General features: G+C 32.9%; 1 protein-coding gene across 1 annotated transcript in view; it reads right to left on the reverse strand.

Moving 5' to 3' along the window:
- LOC119828268 (protein embryonic gonad-like) overlaps positions 1-11,545 on the reverse strand; it is a 93,247-nt gene that overhangs the window by 41,769 nt on the left and 39,933 nt on the right. Inside the window, exon 2 of the mRNA XM_038350382.1 lies at positions 3,786-3,863. Coding sequence (XP_038206310.1) covers positions 3,786-3,863 — 78 coding nt within the window. The remainder of the gene's footprint in view (positions 1-3,785; positions 3,864-11,545) is intronic.

Genomic DNA, 11,545 nt, shown 5'->3' on the forward strand with positions numbered 1-11,545 from the left:
ACACGTCGTTAATCATACATTACTATACCGATAGCAATAATAACAAATACGATAATTTAGATCAGTTGCGCGCGCAATTATATTATAGTTGCTATGATTTCACATGTTCCCACGTATATAACAGTTGCGTTATTTATGACATTTCATTTCTTATTAATACAATAAACATTTCATCGCATCTGCTCATTGATAATTTTATGGTCAGATCAACGCTTACTTGCGTGTGCTATTCGAGAAAAAAGTAACTCTTTGAAGTGGTTCTAGTTAACTATTCAGATAACTTTTTACGAACACATTATGAAGTGTTTACTTTTTATGAAATGATGAATCTCTTTTTATTCTCTCTTCCATTTAACATTTTAAAACCACCTACGACGTTGTCTTAGATAATAAACCCCTTCGTTAAATCCTACTAATATCATAAACACGAAAGTTTGTGAGGAAATGTGTGTGTTTGTTGCTCTTTCACGCAAAAACTACTGACCGATTGCAATAAAATTTGGTACGTAGACAGCTGGACAACTGGAATAACATATAGGCAATTTTTATTCCGATATTCTTACGGATTTACTTAGGAAACGGATTTACGCGGGTGAAACCACGGGGCGCAGCTAGTGTAGTAGTAATATAAAATTGCACTTTAATATTATTTACATAGTGTTTATTATCATTTGGTAATTAACAAAACTGTTTGATATCCATTCTCAAAAAAAAAACAAAAATTGTTTATTTCATAACCTTTACGAGAATTTATTCGCTGTTACTTTAATTGCAATGATAGTATCTACGGAACCCTTTCCATATCTGATAAAGTATTAAGTACGAGCTAAAAAACAATGTCGAATTATTTAATTGCGCAATTTAAATGCCTCTAAAGGAATGCGCGATGGAAAATCGAGTACCAAATAAGAGCACCTGTTTCGACCACTTGCATATTTGACAGTTACAATTTGTATGTGTATAGTGATCGCATTAATTTCTATGCGTATTTGTAATTAAGTCTCCTCGTTTATTTTATACCAGTTGCTAACTTTAATTAGAATAAATGATAAAAAGAGGAAAGCTAATTATATCCTATAAATAGAAGTACACAAATAGTTTCTGCGTTAATTGTAAAATATGCCTTAGTGATATATCATTAAGGTGCTTTTGCATGTCATAGTGTTGTGGATGCCACAGTTTAATTGTAACAGTATTAAATTACAATTTCGTGGGATAGACTGTGGCAAGTTTATAATCTGTCAGATAATTATTTCAATCCGTAAAGCTTTGTTTACAATTTAATGCATTATGTTTCATTGATACTATAAGATGTGATGTGAAATCGTTAAATTGTCGAATGGGTATTCGATATCATGGGTTTGGTTTATTTAAAAACTATATAGAAATGCAGGCTCCCTAGACTTGAAACCAGCACCTGACGGACATTTGTTAAAACTAAGGTATCAGTATATTATATAACTGAAACATATTTGCCTTTTATTCTGACTAAAAGTAATGCCTCGGCGAGTGTATGTTACGGATCGCAATTTTTCGATAAGTTACCATCTTGCGAGTTAGATTATAATCCAATTTTTACAGTTTTACGGCGACATGTATAAGACGAATAGGTAAAGAAGGCTTAATCTCAGGATAGTGAATTCTTTTTTTACAAAATATCGTTTTTCTGTATATTTGACCTGTATATTGACCGTCATCTATATCATCTGCTCCTTACCCCACTAGGGGAGACGGGACTTTATATATATATTACTAGCGGTCCGCTCCGGCTTCGCCCCTGCTACATATATAGCCTATATTCTTCCTCAATATGATACATATAATGGGCTATCCATCACTGAATTTTTCAAATCGGACCAGTACTTCCGGAGATTAATGCGTTCAATCAAACTCTTCAGCTTCAGCAGTAGCTATAATAATAAATCCTTTATTTATTCCTTACTTATATCTAATTATAATTTTATTATGGTTGTTAGTATGGTTAGTATTGACAAAATCTATTATTAAATCTCTTTTCTATAATATTTTGTTAGTTTATTAGTACAGCATGTAATTAAATATACTAAAGCTTTTCGCGGTAAAAGCCTCCTCTAATTTTTTCCAATCATTTCTATTTTTTACTAATCTAGTCCACAGAGCACCAGCATGATTTTTGATGTCATTACTCCATCGAGTGATTGGTCGTCCTCTTTTGCGTTTTTTATATAGCAGCAGCAGCTCTATGGTAAGTTATTGCTTAAAGTAATCATAAAGGAAGGTTAGGCCCAAAATACAGGATATCCTATTTTGAGGTCTAAAAGTGATATGTATGCATAAGCTTTAAAATCAATAAATGATTTAATTATTGGATGTGTTAAAGATAATTATATGTAACTGTAATGTGTATAAGTGATTTTCTTATATTATGAAACGATTTAATAACATTTTTCGGATATATGTATTTCTTCTGCATACTATACTGCCTTCCGAACCGGTGGTAAATGTTATTACTTTATATAATTATAACTCTGTAATAATGACGATTCAAAAGTGCTTCTATACGAAGTCTAGTTGAATGAATAAATGTTTGAGTTTGAGTTTATATTGAATTATTACAACCAAGATCAATAATCACAGTAGGTACGTCCCAAATTTATAGTCACACAACATTAAACAATACGACAATTTAAATTGTTTAACATACATCGCCGTTTATTTAAAGCGCTCACTGATAGACACGCAATCGCTCCAAGCAATCTATGTAAAGTGATTTATTCCAAACCATCAAATGTTAAGGTGGTGCCATTCACACGTCAGTCAGGGCGTTTGTAAATTGTCACTACAAGTAAGATTGGTGTAAAACGGTTTATCCGTTACTTATCTGTTTATTACTATGCCGGTTAACTCCGAAAAACACATAATATGTGTAATTAATTCTTGTTCGTTAGTCTCGCTAAAGCTGGAAAACAGCGGAGCCGATTTTGATAACATTAGCTTTGATACATTAATTATATGTTGTTTCATATATGCTTTTTTTTAATTTACAGCATTGAAGTGAGAAATTTCCAAAGATTATAAAAAATTTGATCACAAGGCGTGTCCCTTAGGCACATAAAACTGAAAGAGTAGAAGAAATTCGATTACTGTGGCGGGATCACGGGTAGACGAGAGGGTAGGCGTTGCTATGTTTGGCAAAAACACACGGGTTCGACTCCCGCCTCGTGATAGATTATTTTTCTATTCTTTCAAAATTTTTCATTTTCACAATAGTTCAGGGAAAAATAAGTATAATATACCGCCATAATATGTGATATGGCGTTACAAAGTTCGCAGATTCAGCGGGTAATTATTTTTGTTTGATTTTTTAAAACAGTCATAATTCAGAATAATAATGGCTTGGGTTTTAGAATATTATAATATGACCGTGTGTTTACATAAATCTAAAACAGATAATAATGATCACGTAGATAATAAAACAATCATGTCCATATCATTTATCAAATCATTCAGAAATCAATTTGCCTTTTTTTCAGCACATCGAAAGCTGGATTACAGTCTAGTTATATTACAAAAAATCATAATCTTCTATCTTCAAATCCTGTAGAGCAGGAGCTTTCATACAAATAAAAATGTGTTGTTCCTATAATACATTATTCTATGTTATTTAATATCTGAGGGTCTTCAAGTGAACAAGTGGCTATAAGTCCAACGATCTAAAGACACATGTTTTCTTACCAGCCTGTGATTATGTTCAAGCGCTGCTCTATTGTCAAATAAAAAGAAAAATAGAAAAAAAAACAAATTACCTTGCATCCTTCACAAGTGAACGCGCCAAAATGAAAACCGGCTGCCGGCTCCCCGCACACTTTGCACTGCTGATTCATCTGTAACAGATAACATAATTATAACAGATTAAAAATTAAAATTAAAAAAAAAAAGAACAAAACGTATTTAGTAAAGACTTTTTTGATATTGTGGAAATTGCTATTTACTTATTTGTAACATTTCATCCTATTAATATTATAAATGCGAAAGTTTGTAAGTATAGATGTATGGATGTTTGTTACTCTTTCACGTAAAAACTACTGAACCATTTGCCATGAAATTTGGTACGTAGACAGCTGGATAACTGGAATAATATATAGGCAACTTTTTATTCCGATATTCCTACGGGATACGGACTTACGCGGGTGAAACCGCGGGGCACAGCTAGTTGAAAATAATTGTATTAAATAAAAATATGGCTACTTATTTCTTTACACAAACGTAACACTAAAATTCATCTTCTACATACAGTAATCGCATCAATGTTGGAATAATATTTAGGCACGAGGCATACAAGTGGTTCTTCATGTCAAACTCAAAATTGAGTTTTCAATTCAACTAGTTTGAATATTTATTAATTGGAATATGTCAGGTATTTTTTTTCTGTTCGTTACCTTAGATCTTTCAACGGGTGAATCGATTTTGATGATTCTTTTATTTATTTGAGTGATAGTTCCCTTGTGGTCTGACTTAAATTTGGTCTAGTTCTGATAATTTGAATGAAGTTCGGTTTTTTTATAATTAGAATAAGTTTCATTTGAATATTATTGTGAAGTTAATTATTTTATCATTTAATTCAACTGTCGTTAAAGGAAAAATATATAGTCCCAGGACTTTTCCACACAATTCTCAATCCCGATGGACTAATAAGGACAAAAAACTATGTATGTTCTTTGTCATCTCAAACATCAGCCAAATCAGTTCAGTGGTGTACACGTCAACAAGGTACAGAGCTACTTTTACATTCATCATATAAATAGGGATTTAATAAGAATGCCCCAAAATACCAATTAACAACATGACTGTGTAGCTAACACAGTCATTTCCATAACTGTTCCATCAACATTGAATTTGTAACAACACGAATATAAAAATATTGTTATTTGCGCACGAGTTACTGAAGTGGTACTGTACGTCAGCCGAAAATTAAGTTTCCAAGTGTTTATTGATTCAGTTCAAACTGGAGTACCTTGCATGACTTATTTACATAACTTAAAAATGGCTTTGACGTTTGAGTTAATGTACACGCGTGGATATATCGTCTGATTCATTGGTTGTATTCAAAAGATTTAGCTCAATAAGTGAGGTTATTGCAATAGGTTTGTAGCTTTGAGGCAAAATAGTAAAAATAAAAATAAAACAAGGTGAGGATTTAGCTTTATGTCCAAGAATCAAAAATACGACGACATCTGCCAACCCGCACTTGGCCAGCGTGGTGGATGGTCTGAGCCCTCATAGGAGGCCCGTGTCCCAGCAGTAGGAACTTTTATGGACTGATGAAGATGATGATCATGATGATTATCGTATCACCGTTTAATTGCTATAATATAAGTAATATTGAATATAAGATTTACTAAGCATTAATGTTAGTATGTACTTACGGAAGGGAAGTTAAAAAACATCTATCTAAAGAGAATTCAAGCGAAGTAATATCATTTAAAATGCCTGTTTCTTCTAGTTAATAAGGTGCAATTGGCGAAGGGGTGCCGACATTTTTTGTAACATACTGAACAATTTATAGATTTTCTTATATTTTTTGTTGGTAAACAAAATGTCGATCTAATTGATGCAGTGCAATGAACGTTACTATTTGTAGTCTAGCTTATTTCTTATGTCAGAGTGGGCAACTGAGCTGATAGTTCGCCTGATGGTAAGCGATCACCACTGCTCATGATCATTCGCAGAGGCAGTGCCTCTGCAAATGTGCTGCCGGCTTTTAAGAGAGTAAAGTATAAGGAAAGGATTGACGACTGTAAAGCAGGTGTAAAATGGTAAAAGGAATCGGGCCTTCAGCTCCTCCGCTCTCCATAAGAAACTCAGTAACTTGCTATTTCACGTCGGTTTCCTGTGACGGTGTGGTACCTACTTCTGCATTGCGAGTTGGCCCAGTTCGTGCCGAAATTAAAGTTATTTAAATGAATTTAAAAATTATTTATTCATCGATTAATTAATGTTAAGACAGTTTAATGAGAAATGTTAATGAAAATAAAGTAAAAATATATGTATAATTATAATTAATTTTTTTATGTTTTCATCGCACATTTTTCCATTTTCACAATATAATGCCATGATGTTTATCACTCACACACAAAAACAGCTCATCGTATTTATATGAAAATTCGTCAAGTGATAGATTATTGTCTGGATTAGGTTTTAGGCTACTTATTATCCGGGTACCTACCACACAAGTGACGCCGCGGGTTACACTTAGTTAAAAGCATTTTACCAAGTATGGAACTAAGACATTTTGATTTGATAGTGTTACGCATTACCATTTGGATCGTCACATAATTGTTATGATAAATGACGCAGAGATATTCTAGGTATACTACAAACTAGACTCCTACAGTTTACATTATGCAATTGGTGCATTATTACTCACTAGCTGTCCGCCCCAACTTCTCCGGAGGCATACATATTATATAGCCTATAGCACTCAGTGGTTACCTATACCTACAATAGTATCGGTGGATCAATGTTCTACTGGTACATACATAGTTTTGCCCCTTAAAATACTATAGGTAAGTTTATATAACATATTCAAAAACAATGGGAAAATATTCACGGAAATATAACAAAAATCCGAAAAGAAATCAACAAAAAAGTTTGCTAATGCGAATAAATAATTTGTATAAAAAGTTCTCGCTAAAAACATCCAGTTCGCGCAATTGTATGAATTTCTTTACCTATCAGCTTTGAACGCGTCCTCAATTACCTCAATATAGAACGTTAAATCCGACATGTTTATAAAAATATTCAACAATGTAAAAAGCATTTCTCGGAAACAACATTTCATCAACACAAAAATCAAAACTTGAACACAATTCAGTTAGCGTTGCGTGCAAACAATGTGTATTTAGTGTAGCAATTTCCCCATTCGTCGAGAACACGTTAAAAATTAAATAAATGCAAGATAATAACATGCTGTTGACCAAGGCTTGATGTAGCGTGACTACTCTCTGTTAGCACAACCGAATCTCGCGTTCTGCTTAACGATTTATTTTATGTAACAATTGTAGTCTTAAATTTTAAGGTCACTTATTTAAGAATTGAGCACACATCGTTTCAATGAATTAGTATGTTTTATTTGTAGTCGTTTATACGACATGATGTAATGAATTAGAGTAGATGCAGTCTATATTTATATTATGTCTATGGGTCTGTTATCAAACTCATATCCTATCCTACTATCCTACTAATATTATAAATGGGAAAGTTTGTAAGGATGTTGTGTGTTTGTTGCTCTTTCACACAAAAACTACTGAACCGATTGCAATAAATTTGGTACCTAAACAACTGGACAACTGGAATAACATATAGGCAACTTTTTATCCCAATATTCCTACGAGTATCTTGCTACGTATCTATGAGTATACTTACGCGGTTGAAACCGCGGGGCGCAGCTAGTTCTACATAAATACAACTCGATTTCGTGTGGTCCATTAACAGAGAGCCAAATAATCTTTACGTCTTTACAGACATCTTAAATATAATGAAATTTGACTTATTATAATTCGATTTTGATATGTATATAGGTGCATTCATCCTACTACTAATATTATAAATGCGAAAGTTTGTAAGGATGTGTGTGTGTTTGTTTCTCTTTCACGCAAAAACTACTGAACCGGTTGCAATAAAATTTGGTACGTAGACAGCTGGACAACTGGAGTAACATATAGGTACTTTTTATCCCGATATTCTTACGGGATACGGACTAACGCGGGTGAAACCGCGGGGCGCAGCTAGTATTATATAAATATGAAAGCATCAACACCGCAATCGCCGAATGAAAAATTAACAAACAAATCACCGTTCTCCGTGTCGACTGTTGACGTATCGTTTACACTCCGACAAGCATCGCAGACCCCAGACTTCAACAGGCTTGTCAGATCCGACAACCCTGTAATGGATTCCGGGCCTGGTTTGTAACTCGTGAATCAATTACCGGTAAATTTGGTGGACGGCCGATTCAAAACTGTTTGTGACATATTCTTTTGTATTTATTCTATTAGTTGTTTTAACTGAAGCTAAAATAATTCCTATGAAATAGTATTGTCGGATTTCCTGACAAGATGTAGGTAAGGAAATGTACTTATCTAAAGAAATGGCTCATTAAGTGAACCATTTCTTTTATAATACATAGTAGGAGTATATACAATACATAGTATGAGTTGATTTTATATACCTACTTCAAATTATTTTTAAGAAGCGTTTGATAATCTACTCATTATTCTACAAATATCATACAATACTCAAATCTGTTATTTTTAAACTAGAAAATATGAATTGTTTAACTAATTCACATAGATTTAATCACAAACAACAATTACGACTAATTTAACCTCATATTTCTCAACCTTAAATAAAATAATACAGCACATCTTTTTAAACGTATACGAGACACGTAATAAAAAATCTTGATGTCAATAAAGATTCTTAAACATAACTTTAAGGCGCAATATAAAATGTAACATTATAAGATAAAGCGAAAGATTCAACCCAAAACTTCATAGTACCCGATAACATTATCTAAATTAGCACGGCTATATCTGTTAAAATAAATACCGTTGAATTTATGCCGATCCGAAAAAAGCAAGTAACATTTTTTACTTACATTTTATATCCATATTCGAGTCCATTTAAGTACATGCTAAATTTGTTCAAGGATCAATTTAAACTGTCAAAGACGCATTTATAAATTGTCCCAGCTTAATCGAGTCGGCCATCTTGAATGAGTGCATGAATGATATATCAAAGTCCAAAAATTTGGGTTGCAATTTCAATAATTTTATCAGATTATTGCCCTTTTCGGTTTAATTAAGTAATACTTATGCGTTTGCGTTTAGCATTGTTGATTGTATCGTAATTGTTATTGATTGTGATTTATTATGGAGTTGTTATCTTTATGACATATCGGGGATGGAGAGCTGATATCGAGGGTTAAAGGATACCATATACGGGAGTATTTTGTGTTGGTGACAATGATCTTAAATTCGGGGGACTATAATGTAGGTGGTGATATTGTATGCTTTTACCTTGCAGTAAATATTGCATCTTTTTGAGTTTAAATTCTTTTTGAAAATTCAAAGATTGCATTGGTAGGAATAAAGAGTTAATTTTAGGCTGTATTATTTTGTAAGTAAGTAACCTTATTCTGACTGAATTGACCTACCTACTATGAATTTAATTTGGATAGTAATCTGTACTTATACATATAATTTTGGTTTGACTAGTTCTACATTAGAATAGTCTTTTTATTCCTAGTCAGAAAAAAAATCTATAAAAAACCGTATAATAAACATAATGCATTTTACTGGAGGCCAACCCACAAATTTTCGTTTTAAATACGTATGAATAACTCGCGCGAATTCACAAACAATTACTGAATGCGTATTTAAATTCAACATGCATTGTACATAACATTGCAGTCAATAGTTGAGTGTTAACTTTCCGCTCTCAATAAATAGTACAAAGAATTAACAAGTCGTTGGCTATGGTGCGGCGAGTGACGGTAAAGGCATCTCTCTCTGGCCCTTGCTTTTCCTGTTTTGCATATGAAGGGACTCTTTACATCTATACGTGTAGCTTTATTCAATATTTATGAATATACCTTATATTTAGATTTTACTATATATTCGCTTATTGATGGGAAAGTTGTGGAATACGTTTATTTAGATAAATATTTGTGTACATAATTATTTGATGCAGGTTACTATCTGTTAAAACGACAATAATATAACGGTAATAGAAAAGGTTCGCCTTATTAATCACTGTATTATATTGTTCACGAATATCTGCGCCCAATAGGGAGCTTTTATTTAAATTAATTTGTTTTTTAAACTATAGAAAATTTCAGACCTTATGAGACAAAGAAATAAGAAATTGTCTCACGTATTTACAAATGGCGCATGTTTACATCTATAATAGACAACATACGCATTACGTACGAAGAAAACCTATTAACATTTGAAAGGCAAAATATCTTAAGCGATAGTGATATACACAACAAATTGATTATTTCATCTTTAAAGTAGCTGACTGTGTCCTTCAATTCTCCTTAATATTTTTCCATATTTACCATTTATCGCTTCTCATTAAAAAGCGATGGCAATGGTAAGCGTAAAGAAGGTTTATAGTTGACTAGCTGTTGCCCACACTTCGCCCGCACGGTCTTAATAAATTCTTCATGGTTATAACTTTCACCCCCTATTATACATCTTTGGGGGTAGAACTTATCAAAATCCTTTCTTAACGGATGCTTACGTCGTAACTATCTGCATGCCAAATTTCAGCCCGATCCGTCCAGTGGTTTGGGCTATGCGTTGATAGATCACTACATCAATCAGTCACCTGTGAGTTATAAATATTAAGATTTAAGTTTTCAATACAAAAGAAACGACACAATGAATTTTTCCTGTAACTACATTGAAAAATACAGTCTTACATTCACCACATAATTATAATACCTTACGAAACCTTTAATTCGGTTCAAACAATCTAAAGAAACTATAACTAAAACTACCGTAAAACTGTAGACATTCAATAAAATACCTAATTTTAAAACGGTATTGATGATCTAAACATGAACGAATCGAATAAAATTACATGCGTTTTATGGATGCAATCGATTAGGATCGGTTTATAACAAGATCTTCTTAATCCTTTTTAACATAAATTTTATATAACAAATTATAATCGGGTACGGTGATAAATAATATGATGAAGGTGGAAATCAGGCTTGGTGCTGGAATCGCTTGATTTTAAGTAATCCATATTTATATTCGACGCTATATTTTTTAAGGTTTGGAAATATTCAATTAGACGTGCTTGGAGATAAATATTTATGTATGGTGAGGTAGTCTAGATAACTATGCGTTTTTTGTGCTTTATATTCTTATATTAACTAGCTGCACGCCCCGGCACCGCCCGGGTAGTCATTTATCGGAATTGAAGTAATATAAACTATCTTTTAAGTATATACCACGGGCGATGCCAGGGCGGACCGCTAGTTTATGATATTTGTTAGGACTAGGAACGATTAGTCTTAACTACACCTAAAAGTGAGTATAGTTTCCCTTTAGTTAACCAACGCTCAACTAATTCCCACATATAAAACAAACAAGATCTTGTAATAAAGCTACTTAAGTATGATCTATTTAGATTTTCCGCGAACGAACATCGTCACAAACGCCTCTAAGGAATGACGTATTCTTACTCAAGATGGACTGGTACCAGACGGGTAATTGAGTATAATTATAGAAAACTATTCGCGCATGGCTCCAGTTAAAATGTTTACATGGAAATTAGATTACGCTCGATACTACATTTTATGGTAATCATGGGAATTGTGGACTAATCTAATTTGTTTCTAAATGTTAATACATTTCGCTAGTAGATCGATGATTCGTATTTTTAACACGCTTTTATTAGCTTCACTTGTATGTTGTAACTCACACCCGTTTTTCTCCCACTTCCCGCGAACCGATTTCATTCAAACTTTGTACACTTATTAAGAACTGGT

This window comes from Zerene cesonia, chromosome 7 (genome assembly GCF_012273895.1).
Source record: "Zerene cesonia ecotype Mississippi chromosome 7, Zerene_cesonia_1.1, whole genome shotgun sequence".
NCBI lineage: Eukaryota > Metazoa > Arthropoda > Insecta > Lepidoptera > Pieridae > Zerene > Zerene cesonia.